This window comes from Talaromyces marneffei, chromosome 1 (assembly GCF_009556855.1).
Source record: "Talaromyces marneffei chromosome 1, complete sequence".
Taxonomy (NCBI): Eukaryota; Fungi; Ascomycota; class Eurotiomycetes; order Eurotiales; family Trichocomaceae; genus Talaromyces; species Talaromyces marneffei.
The window spans coordinates 1,307,874-1,334,820 of record NC_072348.1 but is presented as its reverse complement, the minus strand read 5'-3'; the positions used below and the strand labels follow the sequence as shown (position 1 = coordinate 1,334,820).

Sequence of the window (26,947 nt, the reverse complement as noted above, 5' to 3'; positions counted from 1 at the left end):
ATATCTATGTAAATCACCTGTAGCCACCCTCATACGCCAGGTTCTGCTGCGATGCATTCAGCATCTCGAGATCACCCTCCATCTTTTCATACTTCTTCCCCCCTCCGACAATAACCTGACTTGGATGGAACACATTGAAAATCAAACAGCAAATAACCATCAACGAAGCGTCGAGTGCATACAAATATGCCTCGTGCTCCTGCAAAATACCCTGTGCTCCTTGCACGTATTCAATGACTCGGTAGACCGAACGAATCATGATCAGCGCATTGACGGCGTACATGATCATCATGTATCTGGACCAGGGGACATTGACCACCATCGAGGCTTCCGTAGGTGAAGCGAGCATACGACGATGGAACATAACCGAGACGATGATGAAAAATCCGAAAAAGATGAGCTGAATAAAAAGGCCGACGATGATAATGTGATTTCCTAGGCTGATGGTATTCTGGGCTTTGGCGTTGGCCATCATGCTGCCTCCTATATATTTATCAGGCTCGAAGAACATGACAGGGAACATGGAAGGATTCATGATAGAGGAGACCTACCTCCACTTTGGATAAGAAACGACAAGACATCGCCAAACACAAAAATCTTCGTCATCCACGACGGCCGGATCAAGGAACGAGACGCGCCATTAAGAAGCAAAATGATGCGTCCGAGAATCATATAAATCGAAGCCGCGAAGAGCGAAGGAGCCAATAGAAGCAGCAAGGTTTGTACGATATACGGCCCTAGCGTCCAGTTTGGTGTTTGCGTTGCGCTACTGTATCGTGCGGCATATCCAATCGTTTCAACTGATGGTTCTCAAGTCAGTACAGGCCCTGGCTGAGGGTCCATGAGAACATACATAACCCTCCGATGACAAATGGTATGAAATACCATGACCTCTTGCGAATCGTCTGAAATATATGAAGCAGGGTTGTGATGGCGAAGATAATCGCAAAGACAACAGCAGCGCCTTTGGATGGGTCATAGTCGTAAAGTTTGTATGCGCCTGGCATGGTGATGGCTGAATATTGGAGTCAATACGGAAAATATAGGTATCGGATCGACAACGAAGGACTCAGGAGAATATGATAACAGAAAAAGATAGCCCTAAAACGATGAACCTTGAAAGAAGGCGAGGGGAGAATAAAACGAGTGTGAATTGAAGCTTGAAGAGGGTAAAGAACTACGTAAAGTGAGAAGAAAGCTGTCATATATAAACAGATAACTTCAAATAAATGTCTCCTCAAATAAATAAAAGTGGATTGCTTCATTGATTCATCGTATTGGGGCTGAATACATGTTACGTATTCAGTATCTTCATCTCGGATCCAATCAACGAAGTATCCGAAGTATCAAGTATCAACAGTAGTGGCTCCTGACCCGTTGCTTAAACACTCTATAAAGTACTGCATATTGTGCATAAGAATGTCTCATTTACACTCGCGTTCGTAACAAATTCCCCAAGATAGCGATTAGATCCGCCCTAACCCCCAAAGGGGGGAGGTGAGGTTTGATGTTAGGGCTCAGTTTCGGTCCGGATTGACTTGTGAACATCGTATTTATTTTGCTGCCTGGTACGGAGTAGATCGATTGGTCCTTTGATTGTTTTCCTTTTACATCCATATGCATTGTGGCGGAGCTTTTTAGGGCCCTGTTTGATATTTTAGAGTGTCATTGTGGGAATCTTTATGCCATGTTTGAAGTTGAGAACGGATGCCGGGCGATCCGAAATTCTTAAGTGTCATATAGACAAACATTTCTTCTTTAGCCTCGATTTCAGGAATCTGTCTTGAAACAAGTCGACCACACATAAGGCTGTACTGTACAGGTGGTGCGTGGCTGAGCAAACCAACTATGGAGTGGCTTGCTTACTGCTTACTCCATAGTTCCTTCGTTTGCTTGTTATTATTGCTTCCTTAGAAAGCTCATTATCGGCGATTGGTGTGTCTGGGACAATTTGAGATAGAAGCTCGTCTCTGGTTGCTCTCTCACTAGTCAATTGGCATAGTGGCATAATATGAGCTTGGAGATACGAAGCTTTAACGGTTCGAAAATAAAGGTCGTCAATTGTTCGAGTATTTTTACAATGCGATCTAGCCAGATTTAGAGAAGAACCATGGTTTCCCCTTGAACTAATCCTATTATGGAATGGCGGAACGAATACGGTCCTTGCGACGAGCGAGCTTAATTTAAGTTGTTTACCGGTGGTTAGACTCCGTACGTACGGAGTTATACTCGTATTACCGTGTTACCGTGTTACCGTGTTACCGTATTAAACTCGTCCGTCGCATCTATTACTGTATTTGGAAGGACCCTGTGTGGACCAAGGGATACATCAATAACCCTAGTTTGCAGACCAGGGAGGAAGGACCAGACGGGCGTGGCTATGCATCTTCGTGTCTCTCAGTCGGTCCACTCGTACCATTTATCCCAAAATGGTTACAGCAATTGAGTTTTCCAGTTGGCCGCCTTGTGCCTCAGGCATGAACTAGGCGGTGAGTAGAAAGGTCAGCCTGGTTGCCACCAACTCAATGACAACATCATCAAAAAGAAACAGCTAGGATGCTAAAGAGTTCTTACTCGCGTCGACTTTTAGACTAAGAGCACTCCGTGCTGTCATTCTATTGGCTAATATCGCGTGACAGAATGAATTGCGAACAGCTAGGTATCCGATTGAGATTTCGGTGATTTTCAACCGAGCTACCATGCAGACTCGTCGAAGTCACAACAAATCACGTCGAGGATGTTTGGAATGCAAGCGCAGACGGGTTAAGGTATCTTCTCTTGAATGTGCTATCTTTATACTGCGTGAAACTGAACTCTTATAGTGTGATGAGACTCGCCCACAGTGTTCAAATTGTGCTCGACGTCATATGACATGTGATTATGGGACATCATCGCTAGTCTGGAAAGACTGGAAAGAAGAAAAGACGTCTCCTCAAAGCGATTCTAAAACTCCCTCTCAGGATCATAAAGATGACATCTTCGTCACCTTGGAACGATGGACGGCGTCACAAGGCGCCGAACCCATGCCTGTTACGGAAGTCAACGTGGTCGATCTGGAGTTGATGATGCACTGGTGTAATTCAGCCTACGCCGTGCTGGCTCGGAATGAGGCCACAGCATGGGTCTGGCGACAGCTTGTTCCCCAAGAAGCCTTCTCCCATCGTTTTCTGTTGTGGGGGATACTCTCTGTAGCCGCGCTGCATCTCTCCTACTTTAGGCCAGCCGAGCATCAATCGATATATCTCAAGAAAGCTGCATTCCACCAGAACCGTGCTTTGACCCTGTTTAGAGAATCGTTGGAATCAGTCGGTTCGTGGAACGGCAAGGCGGTGTTTGCTTTCTCTTCCCTGGTTGCTGTCTATGCATTCGGGTCCTTACACAATCAGGAAATGTCCGACCCCATCCAAGACATCTACCAGATCCTCGTCCTGATTCGTGGAACCAATCAAATTGTTGCCCGTGTTTCTCAGACTCTCCTGGAAAGCGATTTCGCGCCGCTGTTGCAAGTAAATGAGTACCGCAACGAGATCCCGGCTGATACGAAAGCCGCAATTGCCAGACTACATGCGCTGAACGACTCGCTTCAAGAGGGACCAGAAAGCCACAAAGCCCACCGAGGCGCAATTGATGACCTTGAAGAGATGTTTGTGCTTTTCCACGGTGGTGCAACCTCTATGACGCCGAGTGGAAAGTGGGCCATTCGACTATCGCCCTTGTATCTGGAGTATCTGCAGGAACGTCGAAGTTTCTCTCTAGTCATTTTAGCGCACTACTGTGTATTGCTTCACTGTCTACGGCGACACTGGTGTATTGCTCCGTGGCCCACGCGTGTGGCCAAAGCTATCTGGAACATGTTGGATCTCCAACACCGAGAATCGATCCAGTGGGCTATGGATCGAATTTTTGACGGATCTGGACTTGCATAGAAAGCACTGCCCATATGGACCTCTGTTTTTGAGCCTTCCGTGCCCATATTATCGAATTGCCAGCTGTTCAAGTTATGAGGAGCGGCGAGGTAGAATCACAATTTGACAACAAAAGTTGATGCCTGGAGGGTGTGGGTAATTTAAGGAATTTGACAGACGTTATTTTACGGCTATCCCGGATACGGTTATTGCAGCGCATAAATCCACTCAGCTGCTCTCATTGGATATCAACCGGTCCTCATTACAAGGATTTGCCAAGAGACCTCCTTACTAAAATAGCGCGCACAGTTCCACTGTTACGAAACCAATCACCTGCATATGCTACGCGATATAAGAAACAGACCGGAAGGAACGATTGGACAACAGAAACGGAAAACCCAAGAAAGATAATTGGACTACATAAATCACGTGACCAAAGATATACTCGAAACCACCGATAAGATACGAAGTATATCTTATGAAGGAACGTGATTGGATAGTATATTATATACTTGCTATGGGATACTCAGGAATGAGTATAAAGTATATAATATAAAATATACGGAACAGGGAGGACTGGATATATAAGGACACTCATTCACCATCATGTATTTAGTTCTTCATAGTTCTTTGACATAAGTCACTTGAATACAACAGTGAGAGTCAGCAAGGCATTCATACTCGTACGGGCACCAGGCTGTACGGGGGATCTCTTCTATCTTAGTTACATTTAAGACTTCCAGACACAAGTTCGACTATTGTTACTTCGTTCACTCAAGCCACTCTATCGACGATTATCAAGGAACCTTTGTGTGGTTCAAACCAAGCCTAGCGTACGACACAACGCTGTTTAACTAAGACAGATCCAGGTCCGTGACATCTACACACAATTATGTAAGGCCACCTGTGCCAGAATTTTCCCTCTTAGGTAGACACACAATACAATACATTACAGCGTCCCACTCAAATTCTCAGAATTATTTTACCTCGTATTCGTTTTACTTTGCCGTTTTGGTATTACGCCCACGCGGCCACTAAGATTGTACTTCGTAAGTTTGGATCGATAATAATTAGGGTTTCCAGGGTTCCAGGGTTCCAGGACAGGAAATAAACAACTAAATTTTCTATTTCTCACAATCAAGAATTGAGTATAAGTACAGCTACGAATCCTCATATTCACGACAGTTTCTCAAATCATCTTGACACCATTCATTCAATACCTACATCTTACAATCTGTCTACAATCATCAATCATGGCTTGGGTATTTTACTACTATACTCCCTCCACCGTCGCAGCAGGCATCTTCATTGCCCTCTTTGGTCTCAGCACTCTTTATCACTTCTACCAACTGATGCGGACTCGGACGTGGTTCATGATTCCTTTCTTTATCGGTGGTCTCCGTAAGTTCCTTCGCTGTCTGTTGTTCCTTATTATTACTTTTGCTGACTTTTTACGGTATGTAGTTGAAAGCGTTGGCTATATTGGTCGTATACTCTCTGCAAGTCAAGGGCCCAACTATTCAACGGGTGCATATGCTATGCAGAGTGCCTTGATCCTGATTGCGCCCGCCTTCTTCGCAGCGAGCATATACATGGAGCTTGGAAGAGTGATTCAAATGCTTCGCGCGGAGAAAGATTCCTTGGTTCCGGTGCGATGGTTAACCAGGACTTTTGTCGCTGGTGATGTCCTATCATTTCTAATGCAAGCTTCCGGTATGTCTTACAAACCCCACAATGGAATGTCCCTCGTCTAACCATTTTGGCTGGTTATATAGGTGCCGGCCTCATGGTATCAAACTCTTCCAACCCTGCAACCGGTGAACATATCATCCTCGGTGGTCTGTTCGTCCAAATCATCTTCTTCGGCTTCTTCATGATCACTACCTTGATCTTCCAAATTCGCATCAGCAAAAACCCAACATCCACTACAATCGGCCTGTCAGACCTCTGGCACAAGCATCTATTTGCCTTGTACGTTACAAGCACGCTCATCATGATTCGATCCGTTGTGCGTGTCGTTGAATACCTGGAAGGATATGATGGGTACCTATTGTCGCATGAGATCTTCCTCTACGTACTCGATGCGCTGTTGATGTTTGCCGTGATGGTATTTTTCCATTTCTATCATCCAAGTGAGATCAATTGCCAGATTGGCCGGGGTGAGAGATTTTTTCAAAAAGGGTATGAGGTACGCAAGATTGAGTCGATTCGTACATGGGAGTTGGAGAATCCTACTACTACTCTGGCTGTATGATGTTGACTCGTAAATAATATCTATTTCTGTTTGCCTAGTTTTACCTGATGTCTCTCTCTAATGTTGATGTTGTTCTTTCTGTTTGTTCATCGCGATGTTTTCTAGAATATCCTACATGTATGTGACGCGCCAATTCTGTATTTATCATGACCGAACGTAATAACTATAGATTTTCAACGTATTAAACTATATCAAATTCTCGCTCTAATATTGTTTACCTACCAATTATCTGTTCAACAGCTGCCTTTTTGCTGTTTTGCTTTCGTTTTTAATTTGATATGCATCGTACGTATTACCGTACGAATGAGGTTACGTGGGGATCTCCACAGACGAAAATAGTAACTACCGGTAGAATAGTTACGTAGTAAACTGTAAATTGTCGGTCCCGCTTCGTACTCGTATGTCCTTGCCTATTCTGGAATATCGCCGTAGGCTTTATTTTTGGCAACCAACGACAAACTATGTCCTATGATGCTTCAATAAACAACATGTTCCGCGACGTACGCAGAAATTATGGAGCTGATACACTTCGTCTACTAATCAACGAAAGATCGCTCTGCACGGTAGCCATAGGCATCAATATTATTCTATGTGACTCAATGACACGCGGCTTCAATAACAATGTTCCAAGGTTGTCATAATTTTCGAATCCTAGATAGGTGTGTATTTCCACGGAAGCTAACCTCAACATGAAGCGCCATTTCAGTCACTTCCACGAGCGTCCACGTGCAAAGCTAGCTTGACTATGCTCCTGCAGTCAAAAACATCGGCGAGATCTACTTTCATGCCGACCGTCCTGCTCTGCGACACCAGCTGCATAGCTGACAACGAGTTTCCTCCAATGCCGAAAAAGTCGTCATCCACCCCAATCTTGTCGCTTGGAATTTTCAACACGGACGAGAAGATTACATGAAGTTTTTTCTCAGTTTCCGTAGACGGCATGGATATTTCTCTGGCGGCCCACGAGTACTCCAAAATCTCATTCCATGTTAATTTTTTCACCTCCTCTTGAAGACGGCGTCGATTTGCCTTACCAGTGGGGCCCAAAGGAATATAACGAACTGGCAAGAATATTGGTACCATATGGTCCGGAACAGACGCCAGAATGGCTTTCCGGACGATGTATGAGCTTTCCTTAAACTCCTCGCTAGGAGGAAGTAAAAGGCCACTGGCGCTATCCTCCGTCTTTGAAGCGATACTGCTATCATCCCACAACACATACGACACCAAAGAGGAATGAGGCTCCAGATGATCAACTAGTATAGCACTTACACCAGTGAAATACTGTCTGACGATACCTTCAATTTCACTCAGTTCAACCCACTGCCCACGAATCTTGACCTTGCTGTTCTTGCGCCCGTGGAAGACGATCGTTCCTTCGTGTGTATAGGAAACGAGATCACCGGTTTTGTACATCTTCGAATGATTGTTACCTGGCCTAAAATGGCCAATCCAGGATGGGCAGTCAACAAATGATGCGTTCGTCTTTTCTGGGTCATCCAGATATCCCAGCCCAACGATGGGTCCGTCAAGAATTAGCTCCCCCACGACACCAACTGGCATCAATCTGTGGTGATTGTTTTGGTTCACGATCCATGAGAGAGTACCTAAGCCAGTCCCAATGTCGTTGACCTCCTCAACGGATTTAACATACGTTCGAGCATGGGAGACAACTGCCGCTTCTGCTGGTCCATATGTGTTCATAAGACTTACATGCTTGGACCATGTGGTAATATCTGTAGTGGTGATTGCCTCTCCGATCAAACACAATGTACGGAGCCTACTAGCAACACTGCTTGGAGAAATGATGCGAGACATGGACGGGGTGGTCATTACCCAATTCACGTTGTAGTCATTTATGGCTTTGCCGGTGTCATTTTTGAGCTCTGATTCTCGAGGAATGCAGACACACCCACCAACGAGCAATGTCGCTAGATGATCTCCAATGCTGACATCAAATGAGTATGAGGCTAGCTGCAGGACTCGAGAGTTTCCATCCAGATTTAGCCTAGGTGCGTAGTTGGTTACGCTACTTAGGAAGGCCGAGTGGTGGACCATGGCACCCTTGGGTGTGCCTGTTGATCCCGAGGTGAAAACCAGATATGCTGTATTTGTTGGCGAAACACTGGGATAATTCCAGCTAAAAGTTTCGTCTGGAGAAATATATTTCTCAGCTTGGTCTATGCATAGGACTTCCACTGGACCCAGATCGGCTGACAGGGGCACATTTCGAGTACAGGTAATTACTAATTCTGCCCGGACTGCTCGACAGATATCACGAAGTCGCTGAGCAGGCTGAGAATATTCGAGTAATAGGAAGGATGCGCCAGTCTTTAGGATGGCAAGCATTGCCACTGGGGTCCAGGAACATTTATCCATGCACACGGGCACAGTTTGTTCGGGCCCTATACCGTGAGTTTTGGATAGATGAAAGGCCAAGGACGATGAAAGATGTGCCAAGTCCTGATACGTCAACGATTGATCCCAGGACTCCACAGCTTTTGCAGTGGGTTGCAGCCGGCACCTGTCCTGAATCTGGTGGTGGATACAGTCATCTATCCGTTGTGGAAGACGTTGATTCCATTGCTTGATTTGTTCCTCATCATGATCGCTCAGCAGGTAAAGCGAGTTGGTAGATTGACTTGGGTCGGTCAGCAATAGATTGACGGCCTTTTTAAATACAGAAGCGATATTTTGCACTTGATCGTGGGTGAAAGCCGAGTCCCAGTATTTCATCCAAGCTATGAGACTACCCTCCTCCACCCGAAGTTCAACAGAAATGTCATACTCGGAAAAGTCAAGGAGCTCAACCATTTGAAACTTTAAACTAGCCGCTTCGGGCAAGACTTCTGTGCCTATATTGGTCACTGAGACCATCGAGTTGAAAAGACTGTGCATAGATACACCAAGAGCATCAAAAACATCAATCGCGGCAACATGTTGGAATGGCAGTGTCTGGATAAACCGCTCTTGGGTCTCTTTCAAAAGTTGCAACAGAGATATTGATGGGTTTATGTCGACGAGGCTAACGATCATGTTTGTAAAAAGCCCGACAGCGTCCCAGATTCCTCTGACGGGAAGGTCTCTTCCAGACACCATGTAGCCAAAACATACTGACTGCTGACCGGTGAAGCTCTGGAGGACAAGTGCCCAGGCAACATTTATGATATTCGAAAGCGTTACTCCGTGGTTATGTGAGAAGTTAGAAAAGGTTGATGATGCTCCAATCTCAATATCAATGATGTGATAATGTGCCGGACCTTTGTCATGTGTGATATTGTTCATCTTTGGAAAGATGGTCGGCTCGCAACTCTTCAGCGCCGTTCTCCAGAAGTCAAGTGCGGGATTGTGCGAGGTTTTGGTCAGAACTTTCAAATAATCCCCAATGTTTGAAGCAAGCCCCGGAGTTAGCTGTCTGTCATACGCTAGCAAAAAGTCACGCAGTATGATCCCTATGGATATCCCATCAGCAGCAACATGATTGGTGTTCAGCTGACACAATACTTCTTGGGTCGATAACTGCTCAATCGAGAGGTGTGATCTTGGAAAAGATCTTATATCGATAGCTTCCTTATTTGCTTCAGTTGAGCCTACAGTCAGCTGTGGTGATCGAGCCTTTTCTCCTGTTTTGAGGACTATCTGTACAGGTTGTCGATCAACTCCACCATTTAAGACAAAAGCTGTTCTTAATGCCGGATGCCTCTGAGTAAGTTGAAACCAGGCCGCTTGTAACCTACCAGAATCGATTTGTCCAGTTTGACTTGCTATTGAAAGTTTGAACGATAACCGGACTTTGTGCCGTTTCGGGTCGACAACCTGACTCAGAAGCATTCCGCATTGCATTGGGGAGCACGGATAGATATCTTCTATGTCTTCAGGGGCAATGGAACCAGTCGTTCCTAAATCTGGGCTTGGTATAACGGTTTGGGCAACCGCAACTAGAGACTCTTTGATGTCCAGGTTCTGAATACCATCGTTCTCGATCTGTTGCTGGCTCGACACACGGGACACCAAGCTAGCAATATTCGTTTCTTGCAATATATCCTGCACTGTCAAAGAAATTCCCGTTTCCTGGCACCGATTCGCTAATTTCATTGCTGCTAATGAATCACCGCCCAGCCTGATGAAATTCACATTGCTTCCAATCTCTTTTCGCTCCAGTTGCAGAGTCTCGGCAATTAGCTGAACTAATTTTTCCTCAATTGACGTCTTGGTAACTATGCCAACGCTTTGTTTTTGGCCATGCATTAGCATTTCCATTTCACTTCTCGTCAATTTGGCTGCACGTTCACGCAGTTGGCGCCTGTCAACCTTGTTCGTTGTTGTAGTCGGGAGGGCAGCCAAGGATAGATATACAGAAGGCACCATATATCCTGGGAGTGTGTTGCGTAAAGACGAGTCGACCGTCTGCAGCTTTGACCTGAGATAATCATCCGCCATGACAAAGTCCTGAAGCTCGGGATCTACAGTGTCAGTCGTCTGCTGCCGATTTCTAAACCAAAGAAAAGCTGCCAATATCGCAGAGCTTTTCTTTGGATTGATTAGTTCCACACAAATATCGGCTTCATCACCAAGGTATTCCAGCAGTCGGTGCTCGATATCTCGTAGATCAACTCTTTGCCCTCTTATCTTGACCTCAGAGTCCTTGCGCCCCATATGGATAATTGATCCATTCTCTTGATAACGCGCTAGGTCCCCAGTCTTCAAGAACTTTCCTTTACCTATCAAGACAAACTCCTTAAACCATATTGGCTCGCTGACAAAAGTGGCCGCTGATCTATCCGGGTCATTAAGATACTCGCAAGCGACTCCTGGCGTTTCAGCAAGTATTTCACCCACTGCACCGACTGGAGCGAGCTTGTTATAATCGTTTGGATCCACGAGCCATACACGACCGTTGGGAGAGTGTCCGACATTGCGAGGGTTGCCTCCAACACTCAGTCGGTCGTTGATAGTAAGAATACCAAAGTTTTCTGTCATGCCATACCCTTGAACGAGTTTGACTTTCTTCAACCATTTATTGACTAACATTTCTGTGAGGGGTTCGCCGCCAACCGCCAAAGTATGAACTGAGGGAATAGCTTCCGGGTCTATGACTTGTGCTAATGACGCTGGAAGGACCGCCCCGGTTACAGCCATACGATTCATTGCACCGACTAGATCGCCCATTCGTTCGGCATCTGAAGGTGTGCAGACAGTGCCAGCTGTAAGAAGAGCGGAAAAAGTCTCAAGGAGGGAAGTTCCAAAGACGTAGGGTGCGAATTGAAGAATTCTGTTACAGGAAGCAGCATTGAACGGCCATTTGTCTCCCACAGGGAGCATACTAGCGAGGGAACTGTGATTGATGACGCATCCTTTAGGGGTACCCGAGCTGCCCGAGGTAAATGCCAACATGCCAACATCTTGTCCATTGTTAGGAGGCATGAATACAGTAGGGTCTAAACCGGTATTGGGAAACTTGGAGATGGTCGACATTGTAATCTCCCTTAGCGGAGCACTTATGCTATAATCGTCGAGGCCATTGAATAGGTTTCTCTGAAGAGGAGAGTGTAAAATCAAACTTGGTTTCGCCAAAGAGAGAATGTGTTTCTTGTGACGAGCAGGGTGGGCAGGATCCATAAACACAAATGCTCCGCCAGATCGAATGACTGCCAGTAAAACCACCGTTGCAACGAGTGATTTTTCAAAGCACAAGGCGACGACTACATTGGGTTTGATACCAATTGAGTGTAAATAAGTTGCAAGCCGATAGGTCATGAGATCTAGATCTCGATAAGTAAGCTGGCCATCCCACGAACATATTGCAGGTTGATCAGCGTGCGATTGGCAGACAGTTTGGACCAATTCATAAATGTTTGAAGTTGACGGCTCGAGTATAGGGTGTTCGGCATTCCAGCTAGCTATCTGGCGTAGATTCTGCAAACTGAAAACATTCAAATCCTGAGCGAGTAGATTAGGATGCAAAGCAGTCTGATGGATGATATGCTCAATATTCGAGGCAAGTTGACTGAAGAAGTCGCTACTCAGTGTACCTGCTGGTGCACAGAGAAACACTTGGTAAGATTCGATGTCTATCACCAGGCCAAGTTGATATTTTTCTGTGTCATTAAAGGTTTCTGCTATGAGGCCCGAGGATCGACAGAAGGCCACTCGAGTGTTCATGTGTTTGTATCTCTTTTGAGCCGCCGGCACGATATTAGGAGTAGTAACAACGACATGACAGCAAGAAGTCTGGCCATGACCAATGGTAATTTTGACGATGCACCGGTCCTCCTCATGATTGATGAGACCATGTTTGGTTAGCCAAAAGGATACTTCTTCTGTATTCAGAAACTTGTGTAGGAATGTCGACCACACAGCCGTGAAGAAAGAGACGGCATCTTCTTCCCCTCGTTCTCTTCTCTCTTGAGAGACGGTATCGTCCAGTTCTATTCTCCGGATATAGACTGTCTTTCCAGAATCTAATCTATCCCATGCATTGAACGTAGGAAACAGGCAGGAAGGAAATGTTTCGTCCCCTTTGGTATCTGGTAACGTTCCGGTTTCCATGCTTCAATAAGATTGTTCAATGTTGTTGAAACGGGAAAGAGGAAGGCGCAAGGCACTGCATATGTGAGATTGTATAACCAACGGTTCCATGACATAGTTATATCTCGCCGTTACACGCCGAATTCCAGGCTGCTATGCATTCCCTGTTTATGATCGGCAGAAGAGCAAATAGTGGACACATAGTACTTCGGATATAGTTGACGCGTACTCGCATGCTATCGTATTTTTGTAAATCCAAGACGAGATCTACGGATATCATGCAATGCAGGTGCGTACGACAGCTGTAATTCGGAGCTGTCAGAATTATTCATTGATCGTCAATGGCGTTACTACCTTCCGCTGAATTACAATGATATACATGTATCACAGCAGTATTATACAAAATTAATAACAGTACATAGGTAATTTAATAAGAAACCCACGCTTCATACATGCCCAGACGGGCGATAACAGTAGCTTCTACTATGTCATTGAATTTTGGATAAGGTACTCCATCCTCAGGATCATAGGGTTTGGACGGAAAACCCTAACACGCCTCGATCCTGGTAAAAGCTCAGCTCTCTGCGTGTTTCTCCAAATATTCGACAATTAGATCCATAATATATCTCATAACAATCCTACTGGCCAGATAAGCTCTCAATCTGTGTGAAATTTACACAGCACAGGAAATGCAGGCTTAGTGTTAATCTCGAATTTGACCTGTTGCTCGAGTCCCTCGTAAGAAATACCTGAGAACTTCTGAAGAATGCGCACAACGATATACTCCATCTGAAATTGTGCAAAAGACCGACCAAGACAATTCCGTGGACCCGTACTGAAGGGAATAAATTCACCCTCTGGAGGAGTCCACTCCTTCCATCGATCTGGTCTCCAGCTATCCGCATCAATACCGACAGAGGTCGGTAGTCGATGCATCCCGAATATGGAGGCAACTATAAAGTAGGAGTACTGGTCAGACCTACTTCGTTTTCGAAGAAGAATGCATGGGTACTTCTCTTACAAACGATATGGCCCTTCTTTACAACAATTGGATCTTGCCCATGTCCTCCACCGCCTCGAGGAAGAGTTGTATCTTGTAGCGCTTCTCGGAAATTAAAGCCAACTAGAAACAAACCATCAGTCCAATAAGCACTCGACTTATCGCGAATGCGTCTTACTGGGAGGAGTCAAGCGCATGGTTTCCTGAATCACCATTTTCAGGAAAGGCATTTTTTCTAGTGAAGCCAGGTCAGGGGCTTTTTCGAAACCGATGCTTATAATACGATATTGTTAGCCCTAGTTCAAAGCCGAGTTCTTTTCATAGAATGGTATCAACGAACTGGGATTCGATTTCTGATCGCAGTCTGGCGTATATTTGGGGATGTTGTGCAAGTTGATAGATGGTCCAAGATACCCCTATGACTGTAGGGTCCTGGAAGGGTTATAAGTATCACAGTAATTGATTGTTGTGCGGATTTCTTACCTTGCCTGCGAGTAGGAGAGCTAGCAAAAAGTCCCGGGTCGGCTGGACACAAGAAGTGAGCGATATAGATTCCAGATGAGCATTATCTCCTTGAAGCATACCGTAGTTTGTAATGCTTCTTTTCCTGCGCTGTCTTCGGAGCAATTCGCGAAATCGATCAAGCCGGTGATGTATTCATTAACGTCTATCTTGGCCTTTCTGGACATGAACCACCCAACGACGCCACCGATTGGCCTATGGCACCCTCGCTGTTAGTAAAAAATAGATCAATGTTGATCATCGCCTACCCAAGAAACAAGTGAAGCGTCCCTGCCAGACCTAGGATGTGCTTGGCTTTGCGGAATTTCTCATATGCAGCCACATCAGTGACCTTGTCCTGTCCGAGAAATCGATGCAGAGCGATATTCAATTGCAGCCGGTCGAGCGCATCGTAAACATCTAGTCCATCGGTACTTTGACTCGATGAGATGCGATCCAGCAATTCTTGCACATGCTTTCCCGTAATTTGGATGTCTGATTCTTTAATTCCGGCAATCTATTATTGACAATTTAGACAATTATAGGCAAAAGAGGTAGAAGATCATACATAAGAGCGAAGTTCTTTTCTTTTCATCCGCCAACCAGCCCCATCCGCTAGCACAACATGAGGTTAACTGTCTATTTCAATTTACCATAGAGCTCACAAAATGTATACCGGTAAATATAGAGTCAGTGGCCAGATATCCCAGGGCCTTGTGGCTTGAAACTCCTTTGCCATAGTCTCGAAACTAAGAGCAAAGGGTAAACAACTTCGCTCAGTAAAGAACACTCGGAAGAGTTCAAAATATACCTGATTTGTAAAAATGGCCTTCAAGTTCTCTGGCTCTTCAGTCAAAATGAAACGAGTGCCAAAGATGTTCATCTCAGCGGTATGACCGGGGACACTGAGAACGTCGATGATCCATTCTGTAAATCTATTACTTTTCAGATGGCGAAGAATGGATGAAAGGGTTGTCAAGCCTATGCTAAGATCAGTTACAGACCAAATGGCGTTTAAAGTAGCATTTCGTACCCAACACTCCGCTTGGCTGGACATGAATTGTCGCATTGGATCGTTCGCTTTTCGAGGAAAAATGGATCAGGAGAAGAAACAGGGGAATGGCTATAGCGATAGATGGCCAGACCATAGTAAATGTTCTTCTCTGTGCTACCAGGTGGCGAATAACCAAGCTCAAATTGTAGCAAGAAGAAGGAGTCTTTCAATATGGGACATGAAACGGTCAGGGTCATATAAATACGCAACGTAATTAATACATACTGGAAATTCAGTTCATTACGTGTAATATAACCACACCACTCCGAAACCATTACTAATACCAACTATGATCTTCATTGAAACCTCTAGTCTAGTCTAGTTTTCTTTCCCTCGTCTAGTTACTCTACTATAAATGTAAGCTCTAATCAATAGCACTCGAATCTGCTAATATTTCGGTCTCCCGCATTCTGATAGAACGTTTTAAAGAGCATCAAGTTTGGAAGATCCAGGTCTGAGCTTCTGTGCTTGATTCGGAAACCTGAAGTACACCGAGATTATCTTGCTCATCGTTTCTATCCTTCGCTATTGAAATACGTAAATCATACCGGAACAAGACAGTCTCGGAGTTGATCTCCAGGGGCTGGGCTGTTTCCGTGACAGTGGCTACATAAGAACAACTTTGGCAACGAATCTCTGGGCTATGGGTGACCGATCATCCCTCGATAACCTTAATTTCGATATTGACTTCCAAATCGAGCCCTGTTCTTCGAACATACCTGGACACGTACGATCTGTACCGAGAAAAAAAATGGAAGCCCGAGTATTGGAGGCACATTACTAGAAACTTGTGTGCCATGCAATTCAGTCAACTACTCTCCTGAGTTTTAGTTTCTTTTTCTATTGAAATGTTGATCAAGTTCCAGGAGAATTTTTTGTGAGGTGTATGGAGCACAACATACAGAATAGCCAGTATTCTCGGGCGGTTTGTACCATGAAGCAGATATAATTTATGATATGATATTCTATGTCGCGAATATTTGAGATTTGTACCCACCAGGAATTGTATATTATTCAAAAATCTTGATTTTCTCGAGTTCTTCAGTCCCTCCAATTACCGACATTCACTTCTAGTCCATTTATGGATTCAAAATGAGTCGTTCATCTTATCAATACTCAATTCTCCCCTCGGACTACAAAAGCGTCATACAATGGGCACCTAAATTCATTGACTTTCGACTCAAAGCCTTGGAAGCAGAACCGTTCGGGTTCTCGTCGTCTAGCGAGATCGAGTCCAATATTTCCCTCCAAGAATGGGTGTCCATCCTCACTCAACCAGCTTTCCGTGTGGCACTGTGCGTTACGACGAATGTCTCTGAAGAACGAAGTCCTGAGATATGGTGCAATGAGTGGGCGGGTGTGCTTCTCCTGTACGGACCATTATACGATTTGAACATTCAGGACAAAATCTTAGAAACGAGGTGGTACCTGGGTGGAGGATATGTCTCTCCCGTACACAGAGGGAGCAAAGTTTTGAAGGATATATTTCACCATATTGTTCATCAGATTCAAGAAGTCTACCTGGGCAACGATTTGCACCGTCGATATGGATTCAAAGGTCTAAAGCTTGTCACACGAATCGAGGCCATTGTTTACGCCTGGGATGATGCAAAAATCAAGTATTATGCTCTAGGCGGTCTACAGAAAACACAAGTCATGACTATGGCTGAATACGTTCGGACTGGTTGGAACATCCCTATTGCCGGCAAGGAAGAAATTGAGGTTGCAGTGTTGGAACTAGTGGTGGAGAAATCCAGTGCTATTACGGCTCGCTTGTGAGCAATTCCTGGTATGTGTTGTATAGCGGAGTTTCGTCCCGTCTGTGTTCACTTTGTTACTTGTTTTACTGGTGCTATGTATATTAAGATACGGTTAGTCGTGACCTCAGTTGGCTACCCAGGTAGTTTTTGCAGCCGATATTCTATTGATACGATAAACCTTGTAACTGAATCACTGTTGGTCCTCAACAGAAAACTTCGTATTACATATTTCATCATTTCAGGCCCTTGCATTTCCTCGTCTATGACCAACTAATTATGGAGAGCGCCGTATGTCCACGCCATGACAAAAGATAATGATCATCCTCTTGTACTACTAGTTGACTTGTTAAACTACACAACCGGACAAAATATGGGTAACTTTTAAATGCCGAGTCCGACATCTTCCTGCAGGGAAAATCAATAAGAACCTCCTTGCGCGCACACACAAACGGTCTCCGAGATCATTCACCGAATAGCAGCATCGTACGTACAGCAACGTAACAAAATATGTATGTATCCGTATTGTATTGCATGGCATATTGATACCGGAAAGTGGACCCAATCTACTGTAGGTTCGATCCCCACAGGGCCCACACTGACACACTATGTGCGTGACCTTACCTGTTCTGGAAATTTGCCGATAGGGCAGTGGATCGTCTACTCCGCTTCGACAATTAACTAGTTAGTTAGTTAGTTAACTAGTTAGTTAGCCTGTTTGTTATGACATAAGCTACGTTGCTTTAAGGCGGAGTCATGTACTACAGAGTAGTTAGATAGATTAAGGTCACAGATCTATGTATTGGCTGAAGGCTGCACTTGGTCAGGTGGCACCAAGATATCGCGTCAATTACTATATCTGAATCTGGATCAACTACGTATATTTCAAGTATCAATTGACCTGGATTACGCTAATTCAACGAATTCTATTCATATCTGAATCAGGTGCATATTCACACCATCATAAAAATGTAAAAGACAAAATCTGCCCAGCAAAGATGAAGCACCATCTCAAACGCCTTGTCATGGACATTCGAGCATACAGGAAGAAGGGGAATCTGAAAGGATAGGCCGTTTGAGATGAAAAGGGAAAAAAAAAAGACAATCACTCGAAAAACCTGATGACCATGAATGTGAAAAAGGTATCTTTGGCTTGGGTACCACTAAAATAAACTCCTTGGAACTCCCGCTGCGGCCATGTCCTGAGAGATGGGCCTTGTGATGATTCGTTGAATTGAAAATCGAAGTTTGTAAAACTTTGTAAAAGTTCATAGGCGACAAACGCCTAGTGAGCTCTAGTCCGCTTAGGTGCGGGGGCAGGTGAATCCGTAAAAGGATCGGCTTCACGCTTCTTCGATACGGACACTTTGGCAGGCTGTGTCTTCTTACGAGCCCAGATATCAAAAGGACTGCTGCGTTTGTCACTCTTCTTTGTTTCAGAAACAGCAGTGTGGATGGGTTCTGTCTTGTCACTATTATGCAAACGAGTAGTCCGAGTGCGTAGCGAACGTTTGTTAGGCGTCAGTTCCAGATCTCCTTCGGAATGGACAATGTCTGTGCCCTCGATAGAATCAATAGGATCTTCAATGTCTGTAGTAGCCTCTTCGTTCTCGTCGACAGAGTTGGAATGCTTGCTATCTGATAGAGCTGAAAAGAGACGGCGGCCCTTGATGGCTGAGCGGGTTAAACGTGGGGCATCAAGGTTAACACTGCTGTCAAGCAAGTCTGGGCGAACGGCGAAGAAGCCCAGTTCGTCCTCCTCATTCTGGTCCTCCTCGGAATCGCTGCGCTGATAGTCGAATTTGCGAAAGACTTTCTTTCCACGACTGAATAATTGTTAGTATAAATATTTAAACTCTCAAGAAAGTTGTAGGGACTTACAAGGTGTATAGCATTCCATCCGTCCGCTTGACAGCTTCTTTAGGATCAATTTCCGGTGCCACATGACGAGAGGCGACACGCTGACGCTTGGCCTTGGGGATTTCGCTATCAGAAGACATCTTGGGTTCTGATTTGCTCAAAAATGGGTTGTCAAGGCGTTTGTTTGCCACAGGGATACGATCACGACTGTCTGTGAAGATTTCAATGGAGCTGTTGTTGCTAGTAGAATCTTCGTGGAAGCTGTCAAGGGAGAATCCACTAGGTTTCTTTGTGCTTTTCGTCTGGCTCGAGGATGAGGCGTTAGGAAAGAGAGATCGTGCTGCGGCGCCGAAATTCCCAACCGACTTTTGATGGCGAGGAGTCTTTGCAGGGGTGGGCAAGAGAAGCGAACGTCCTGGAAGAATTGCCGATCGCGACAAACGGTGTCCTGAGGCGCCGTCTGAGAGATCTGAAGTTTCCACATCCAAGGTTTCGTTTATTAGCGACGCTTTTCCACGCACTGTCTTCTTGCGGGGAGAAAGAGTCCCAGGAGGAGACAAGGCGTCGATGCCGTTACGACGTGCGGATTTTTTGGGAGATGGCGGGGGAGGAGTTGTGTGCGGCTCGCTAGATCTTTGCCCTGCCAATCGAGCCGATTGTCTTGTAGGATATGGATCGAAGCTGTCATAGCCAGCGCCATGTCTGGGTGCCCGTGGCTCACGTAGCTCACGCAAGTCCGAAGGCGGAGGAGTGGTCGCCATTGCGATCACTTAATTTCGAAATCTGAGGATGATTGAGTGACAATGTCTGCCGAGGATGGACTGGAAAGCAGGGTAGAGGTCGCTAGAGTGGACAGTTGAACGTAAAGAAGGGATTGTTGATTATCCCTAAAACGCGCGCTCACAGTCGCCAAATTGGAAGATCAGTTGAGTTGACACCAGCAATCAAGATAGAGTGTAACCAAGTCGGATAAGACGCGCCAAAACAAAATATCAGGTAGAGGAGGCGTCTCCCAATTGTTTTGCAATGCAAAAGAACAAAAAGAATGATGGGGAAGAAGAGGAGGAAATGTTGTTGTTGTATGGAGGAAGACTGGGATGAGGTGCGGAATGCTTGGTTGTTGGCACAAGGACCACCAGCCACTCGTTTTAATTCGGGAGGCTGACACTGCTGCCTCTAGCCTGTTTGGGCTCCGCACCTTCGCCCAGCACGTTGAATATCCAGCGAAGAACAAAGACGAAATTAATACGGATGATATTTTGCGAATGATCCTTAGTGTTGACAGACATTATATCTGTTTGTTTACTTTCCTTCGCCTAATTAAGAGACCTGAAGTTAGAAATAATCCTCAATTCTGATTGGCCGATCGTGCCCACAAGATGATGCAGCCAATCTGCCCCGCCGACTCGATTTTTCGATGTTTACTTCGACAACACATCAACTACGCGTGCTACATCAATTCATGTCGAGTCCTAATATTACCCAAAACCATTGCTTCCGCTCTTGCAATATAAACGCATCTGCACACAATGGCTACTCCGAGCGCGACCGAGGAAATGGAGAGACTACAGCTATCAGACGAGGACACAGAAGAGCTATGGAACTCACCCTCGCAACGACGCACAAAGCCACCTACCCAAAGAACACCGGCATCAGCAGACCGATTACAAAATCAAGACACCAAACCTTCGCTTGATCAGGAAGAGGCTCGGGAACTCGCACTCCGGAATGAATTACAAACTGTGAGAAACGTGAATCAAGCCATTGAGGGGGTGTTGGAAAGTCTGGAACGAGCTAAGGGCAATATGGAGGTTTGTTACTTTTCCACGGCATTCTGGAATCTATGGTAGCTAACAGACAAACAGACAGTGTCACGTACAGTCGACTCGGCATCAACGCTACTAAACACATGGACCCGAATACTTGCGCAGACCGAACACAACCAAAGACTCCTGCTCAATCCTCAATGGCAAGGCGCCTCTCATGACATCGCCGAGATTGAAAGTGAAGCAGTAGCCAAGCAACAGGCCGCCGAGCGAAGAGAACGAGAACTCCAAGAACGTCGCGAAGCAGCGGTCAGAAAAGCGGAACAAGAGGAAAGAGCGGGAGCAGCTGCAACAACGGCGTCTGGGCGCGGTCGAGGTACAACGAGAGGAAGAGTAGTACGTAGAGGAGGGTTAGGGAGGACACCGAGTGTGTCTGCTTCTAGGAGTACTTCTTCCTCTACAAGCACAACGAGAACCGCTCGACCTGCTTCGGCGGCATCGACGCGACGGCCAGTTAGCGGGATTGCCCGTGGTCCGAGCGCTGCAAGTCGTGGGCGCGGTAAACCTTAGATGATATTAAATTTATCTACCAATAACTAGTGAACCTCAAATGATACCCAGCTGCAGCATCAAGCTACAGCTAATTCACATTCTGTACTCATAGAACTTCCCGTTCCGGCAGGTAAATAAAGCATGGAGCAGTTAGACCAATCACACATCCCGGACGGGCGTTAAGTGGGGCACTTACTATACTATTTATACTACGTATATATTAAGCTCCCCTATCTGCTTAATTGATCTTATCAGTCAGGCAGTTCAGAATGCGACATCTCTCTTCTTCTTGTTGTAGTTGGAGTACGGATTATAACTAGGGGATGTCAGTGATCTCCCGAACATAACGACCACCTAATATCTGTCAACATGAATTTTGCGCCTTACCAAGACGACTCCCCCGAAGTCGAAAGAGCTCTCTCACCTCCACCATGGGCCGCAGACCCAACGAGTCGCACGAAATCACCCTCACAGAATCAATATAACAATAATAATAATAGACAACATCAAAAATCAACCCCACCACCATATCAAGCATCTCCCACTTCCCATTTCTACAACCCATCAAACGGCGGATACGGATATCAAGACGCGGCAGCAGCATCGTCATGGACAGATCCCGAAAGCCAGCAGCAACAACACAATCGAGATGGATATGGAGGCGGACGCGCAGACCTCGACGCGTTCGAGACGAGTTTGCCGTTAAGAGTTGATTATGAGGCTATGCTCGCGTATTTGTTGCTGCCACCGGCTGGAGGGGTGCTTTTGTTGTTGCTTGAGCATAAGAGTGATTATGTTCGGTATGCTGATACGCCCCTGAGTGGAGGTGTGGATGTTGGACTGACGTCTGTTTACAGATTTCACGCATGGCAGTCTAGCATGCTCTTTAGTGCTATATTCGTTCGTCTGCCGCTCCCTGCTCACTATTCAGACTTAATGACTAAATTCCCGCAGGTCTTACATCTCATATTCTCCTGGTCAAGCATCATCTCCTGGTTCATGCTGATTGGCGATCTTGTTTTGATCGCATTTTTGAGTTTGCACGCTTATCAAGACGGTACGTTCATACATAGACAACAATTCATCATTTGACTTGGCATCAACTGATTGTTCGTGTAGTTGAATCCCTTGATCATTACGAAGTACCCATTTTCGGGCGATTAGCGAACTCATTCGTGGATGATGAATGAGGGCACACTTGACCGATGATTTGCGCTACGGATTCTTTCTTTTCTGTCTCTCTATCTTTGCCATGTACAGTCCTCGACGTCGAGGAGCATTGAGCGCTGCTTGCGCACAGTAGTTCTATTTTTCTACGACTATATATATTTTAATGGTACACACGCGTATACCCATTCACAAGGCATGACAGCCAATCTAAACTCCGTTTGCATATGAACCATGCCACGGAAGCATAATGGGTGCGTAGGGCATACCTTACATCTACAATGTTGAGAAGATAGGATCAAGTACGGGAACTTAGGTGGACTATACACATGAAAGGAAATTGCAATCTTGGTTCAAACTAGCCATAATACGTATTTGCATAAGAAAAACATAAGCAGAATCAGCCACTATCAGAGGAACTTGACAGGAGTAAACGGGAATTTGTTTGGACATGATTAGGAGAGCCGGAAAGCGTAACATGCTTGTCAAAAAGAAGAAGAGGACAGAAAGTAAAAATAGAATATCAAGAGAAGAAATCGAAAAAAAAGTCGCTCACAAATTTACATCCAGTCGATACCCATTCGTCGACAGCTGAAAACATAGGAATTTGCATGGGTCATCGACAGATAAGACATTAAAGACAAAAACAGGTCGAGTCAGGTCAAGAATTGAAAAACAATGTGCAAGATACAAACCAATAAGTTTGCCCATGTGTTCATGGTTTGTTTATACATGATCGTGAAAGTCGTTAAATGCTTTGCAGATAGTTGCTTGGAACCAAGCCTGGGTGGCCGCGGCCCCCAGTCACTTCTGCTTCCCACCATCCATCATCTTGCAGGCGCAGAACCGCGAGTATATCTCCTTTAGAAAACCCGAGCTCCTCAGGAATAGCGGCATTGTAGCTATACAGAGCGCGTGCTATGCGTAAAATTCATTAGCAGCTGAATATAGAACCAGGATTGTTGTGATGTTACTTACCAAAATGCAAAATTGGACGACCATCACGGCTAAGGTGTCGACCAGGATCGGCAACAGCAATGCTCTTGCTGCGAGAACGTGAAACCGAATCTGCACCATTGCTGTAGTACATGGATTGTGGTCGACCAGTATTCTCTCGTCCTCTTCCATTGTAGGAGTCATAGCCGCCTCTGTAGGACTCTACATGGCCTCCGGAGAGTTGAAGCTCCATACCATTAGCACTTGCTGGGCGCGTCTCTTGTGCGAATGCTGGACGCGGTGAAATTGGCCGGGCAGGTTCAACAGGAGATGCGTGTCGAGAATACTGCTGTGGTGAGTAACCACGGTCACTGCTAGGGTGAGTATTCGTGGTAGGAGACTGAGCATTGCGAATATTGTAGCCTCTCGATTGATATGTTGTTGGAGCACGGCTTGTGCCTCCTCCTTGAGCTCCGGTCACAGTACTGTACTGACCGACGCGCGTATCTACCGGTGCAGTTGTAGGCTGAGGGCTGACACTTCTTCTGATTGTTGGGGCAGGAGACCGAGCACGAGGTATATCTTGCACTGGAGCATAGGCCCGAGTAGTGGTCCGTTGAGGATTTTGAGATCCAGCTAGTGTTGGAACAGGAGATCGGGCACGGGGGATATCTTGCACTGGAGCAGCCCTAGTAGCGGTACGCTGAGGGTTCTGGGATCCGCCAAAGCTGGGAGCAGGAGACCGAGCGCGGGGAACTTCTTGGGTAGGGGCCTGGGGCCTTGTAGAGCTCCTTTGAGGACTATTGGACCCGCCAAACATATTTTGAGCTTGACCAACGTACTTCTGAGTCGTCTTCTGCATTTGAGCAGAAGTAAACGCTGGCTGAGGGGCGTCCAGTCGCTTCGCTGGTTCATTGTAAGAAGGAGGCGGTGCATCTGCATTTCCAGTGTTTCCATAAGTGGAACTGGTGGCAGAAGGAGCAGGCGTCGACAGGCCATGATAGCGATCTGCGGAGACCCGGCCAGCGGAAGGTTTGCCGACTCCTTTGAGATCGGCGAGCGCTCTAGCAATTGGGTCAAGGTCGTCTTCCGGAGGTTGCGATGTTTGTGCTGGTGGTTTCTTGTCTGGTGAAGCTACATCAAAAACATTGTTCCCGATGTTCAACTGAAAGTTTGCCCTGGGGTCTACAGGCTCTGGACTTGTAGGACGCGGGGGTTCCGGTGATGGCTGCTTGTAGACGGGCTTGGTCAGGCTGCGAGAGGAAGACTGAGACTGACGATCTTTATCGTGGCGACTCTTCCGACGGAACGGACTATTACTGAAAAAGGCGCTTCGCCTCTTTTGAACTTGTTTTTCAGGTGACATTCCTGGGATCGCAACGCCGTTGGTTGGCTGCTTGACCGGTGACTGCTTGCCGCTGGGGGGATCTTGGCTTGAGAATGATGTAGGGTTGGAGATATCACTTTGATTGTCTTCTCGACTTGAAGGTCTATATGCACTGGTCGCCGAGCTACGCTCGGATGGTGGTCCAGTGCGGCAGAACATTGTCATTCCGTCTGTTGGGTAGGAATTATGAGGCACATTTCCAATCTCACCATGCTGGTTGGGATCATAGTTCGGTGGTAGTTGACCACCGCGTCGAAGATCCAGAGGAGATGGCTGTACTGGCTGTGGAGGTTGGGCAGCTTGAACAGGCTGAACAGGTTGTACAGGCTGACTCTGTGGCATTTGTTGAGGACTTGACCTCTGGGGAGTCACTGTGGCCTCACTACTCTCTGTAGCGGTAAGATTGGGTAGACCCATTTGAGCAGCCAGCTCTGAGCTTGGGTCATTATGAGATTCATAAGTTGAAGGTTGGGGCGAGGAGCTGCGGAAGGCAGGATTAATCGCTCTTTGAAACTGTGCCACAGAATAATTGTCCTCGTCGGAAGCCTCTGAGCTAGTGTCATTAATGTCTCCGCGAGCAAAGTTGATGAACCTAGGTGCATCTGGTATTTCTTGTCCAGTACCGCGGTCTTTGATAAAGCTACCAATGTCCTTTTCGACTTCACAGCCTTCCAATGACACACGGATCTTCTCGCAGGACTGTGAATCTTGTTAGTTCTATTTCGTTCGTGATCAGGTAGATGAAACGTACGGCATCGTCGCTGACACAAACAGTGGAAGCAATATTTGCGTAAGCCCACAAACTACTCTTTGTGAAATCGAGTCTTTCTTCTTCAAGATCTTGGAATTTCTGAGAAGAGGGTTAGTCATAACTCATGCTCGAACTAGAGACCGAAACTTACATCACAAGCGGCCTTCCACTCTTTATTCCAGCGGCCTGTCGTCTCTTGAAGAATCTTCACTGCTGCCTCGTATTCATTGCTATTTGAAGCAAGCTGAATTTGTGTCTTCTCCAGCTTTGCTTTATTCTTTCGCTCTTCTTGACCCATAACCATGTGGCCTTGTGCTAGGTATCCTTTGATCCGCAGACAATCTTGCTCGTATCTGTCTCGTGCCTATTGCCTCTAGAGTTAGCTAGACAACCCCTTTCCAAGATGCTGACAGTCAACACCAACCTTGTTCACTGTGTGTGTTTGTTGATTCTTGATCTTTAACAGCTTTTCAATACTATTCTGGACTATCTTTCGCCGTTCCTTCATACCACCGGCAAATGCTGCCAATGGCTCTTCCAATTCGCTTTTCATCTGCTGGGAGATAGCAGCATGTGCCTTTGCAATTGCTTCTGTCTCACCTCGTACGACATCAAGAGAAACGCGCAAGGTACCGGTCTCATTCGAACCGAGGGACTTGCGACAGAGTGCGAGCAGTTTTCGTGCGTATTCGTCCTCAATTGCGGCGCGAGCTATGAACGTTAGGGTTCCAACTCCAATTTCTCGCATGGTATGTAGAGAACTCACTGTTATAGAAAGATTTTACTTCATCACACGTTACTTTTGCATTATGCATTCGTTCCAGTAAAGGGATCACACCGGCATCGTCTTTGCCCCAGAAGTTGTTGGCAACTAGACATGGTCATTAATGGATACATCCAGGAACTGGACTCATACGACTTACAGGACATCGCCACGGTCGGCCCATCAGCCATAGTACCAGGCATTGTAAATCGACTCCGTATCAATTCAGGTGTTTCAGTGTTTCTGAGCTTCGACCAGCGTGTGCTCGAGGTAACCTGCTAGGGAAACGGAGAATAAAAAGAAAAAGCGAAAAACAAAAGGGACGATAGCTAGTAAATAGCCAATACTTAATAATAGACAGTCGTTACAGTCGTTGCACACAGTGGTATCCAAAGCCAGTGTGTTGGAAAATTAGAGGAAATGGTCGAAAGGAGCAATGGAATGGAGCACAACTTCGTGGGGAGCTCCAGCATGTCAGTGTCCTGGGATGTTTACGGTGGGCGTCTCTCAGGGCAACCGCGACTGCGCACCCTGGTGGCTTCCCGTGTCCCACGCACTATCCCCAATCCGTACATAGCTCAATGACGTCGCGATTTCTTTGTTTATCACGTGATAGTATTAGTAGATATAGCAGCCTTGAAGTCTGGCAACTCCCCTAACTAACTAATCAATTTTGGACCAATGCCCAAGTATCGGCATTGGATAGTTTTCGAAGTGTCGTTCCACGAACACTAGACTGTTGTCGCCGGGTGTACCGTAGTTGCCT

At 46.0% G+C, this 26,947-nt stretch overlaps 10 protein-coding genes across 10 annotated transcripts; 5 read left to right on the top strand and 5 right to left on the bottom strand.

Annotated features, from left to right (window-relative positions):
* Positions 1-13: 13 nt before the first annotated feature.
* On the bottom strand, positions 14-1,007 carry EYB26_000488 (uncharacterized protein; the record flags this gene model as incomplete). The annotated part of the gene is made up of 3 exons (XM_054259804.1): positions 14-483; positions 552-800; positions 854-1,007. The coding sequence occupies 3 exons, from the start codon at positions 1,005-1,007 to the stop codon at positions 14-16; spliced, it is 873 nt and encodes a 290-aa protein (XP_054115779.1).
* Positions 1,008-2,699: 1,692 nt separating this feature from the next.
* EYB26_000487 (uncharacterized protein) lies at positions 2,700-3,926 on the top strand (the record flags this gene model as incomplete). Its single annotated transcript, XM_054259803.1, has 2 exons — positions 2,700-2,768; positions 2,823-3,926. The coding sequence occupies 2 exons, from the start codon at positions 2,700-2,702 to the stop codon at positions 3,924-3,926; spliced, it is 1,173 nt and encodes a 390-aa protein (XP_054115778.1).
* A 1,232-nt stretch (positions 3,927-5,158) lies between these two features.
* On the top strand, positions 5,159-6,159 carry EYB26_000486 (uncharacterized protein; the record flags this gene model as incomplete). The annotated part of the gene is made up of 3 exons (XM_054259802.1): positions 5,159-5,306; positions 5,370-5,618; positions 5,681-6,159. 3 exons carry the CDS (start codon positions 5,159-5,161, stop codon positions 6,157-6,159), a joined length of 876 nt encoding a protein of 291 aa, XP_054115777.1.
* A 702-nt stretch (positions 6,160-6,861) lies between these two features.
* Positions 6,862-12,708, bottom strand: EYB26_000485 (uncharacterized protein; the record flags this gene model as incomplete). Its single annotated transcript, XM_054259801.1, has 1 exon — positions 6,862-12,708. One exon carries the CDS (start codon positions 12,706-12,708, stop codon positions 6,862-6,864), a length of 5,847 nt encoding a protein of 1,948 aa, XP_054115776.1.
* Positions 12,709-13,344: 636 nt separating this feature from the next.
* On the bottom strand, positions 13,345-15,336 carry EYB26_000484 (uncharacterized protein; the record flags this gene model as incomplete). Its single annotated transcript, XM_054259800.1, has 11 exons — positions 13,345-13,640; positions 13,709-13,810; positions 13,866-13,960; positions 14,028-14,119; positions 14,171-14,212; positions 14,272-14,404; positions 14,458-14,705; positions 14,757-14,803; positions 14,865-14,937; positions 15,000-15,169; positions 15,222-15,336. 11 exons carry the CDS (start codon positions 15,334-15,336, stop codon positions 13,345-13,347), a joined length of 1,413 nt encoding a protein of 470 aa, XP_054115775.1.
* A 998-nt stretch (positions 15,337-16,334) lies between these two features.
* Positions 16,335-17,021, top strand: EYB26_000483 (uncharacterized protein; the record flags this gene model as incomplete). Its single annotated transcript, XM_054259799.1, has 1 exon — positions 16,335-17,021. The coding sequence occupies one exon, from the start codon at positions 16,335-16,337 to the stop codon at positions 17,019-17,021; it is 687 nt and encodes a 228-aa protein (XP_054115774.1).
* Positions 17,022-18,284: 1,263 nt separating this feature from the next.
* Positions 18,285-19,620, bottom strand: EYB26_000482 (uncharacterized protein; the record flags this gene model as incomplete). Its single annotated transcript, XM_054259798.1, has 2 exons — positions 18,285-18,825; positions 18,881-19,620. The coding sequence occupies 2 exons, from the start codon at positions 19,618-19,620 to the stop codon at positions 18,285-18,287; spliced, it is 1,281 nt and encodes a 426-aa protein (XP_054115773.1).
* Positions 19,621-20,388: 768 nt separating this feature from the next.
* On the top strand, positions 20,389-21,195 carry EYB26_000481 (uncharacterized protein; the record flags this gene model as incomplete). The annotated part of the gene is made up of 2 exons (XM_054259797.1): positions 20,389-20,670; positions 20,725-21,195. 2 exons carry the CDS (start codon positions 20,389-20,391, stop codon positions 21,193-21,195), a joined length of 753 nt encoding a protein of 250 aa, XP_054115772.1.
* Positions 21,196-21,546: 351 nt separating this feature from the next.
* EYB26_000480 (uncharacterized protein) lies at positions 21,547-22,367 on the top strand (the record flags this gene model as incomplete). Its single annotated transcript, XM_054259796.1, has 4 exons — positions 21,547-21,977; positions 22,035-22,077; positions 22,132-22,234; positions 22,297-22,367. The coding sequence occupies 4 exons, from the start codon at positions 21,547-21,549 to the stop codon at positions 22,365-22,367; spliced, it is 648 nt and encodes a 215-aa protein (XP_054115771.1).
* A 725-nt stretch (positions 22,368-23,092) lies between these two features.
* On the bottom strand, positions 23,093-26,384 carry EYB26_000479 (uncharacterized protein; the record flags this gene model as incomplete). The annotated part of the gene is made up of 7 exons (XM_054259795.1): positions 23,093-23,262; positions 23,323-25,366; positions 25,419-25,517; positions 25,570-25,782; positions 25,843-26,129; positions 26,185-26,289; positions 26,342-26,384. The coding sequence occupies 7 exons, from the start codon at positions 26,382-26,384 to the stop codon at positions 23,093-23,095; spliced, it is 2,961 nt and encodes a 986-aa protein (XP_054115770.1).
* Between the last annotated feature and the right edge of the window lie 563 nt (positions 26,385-26,947).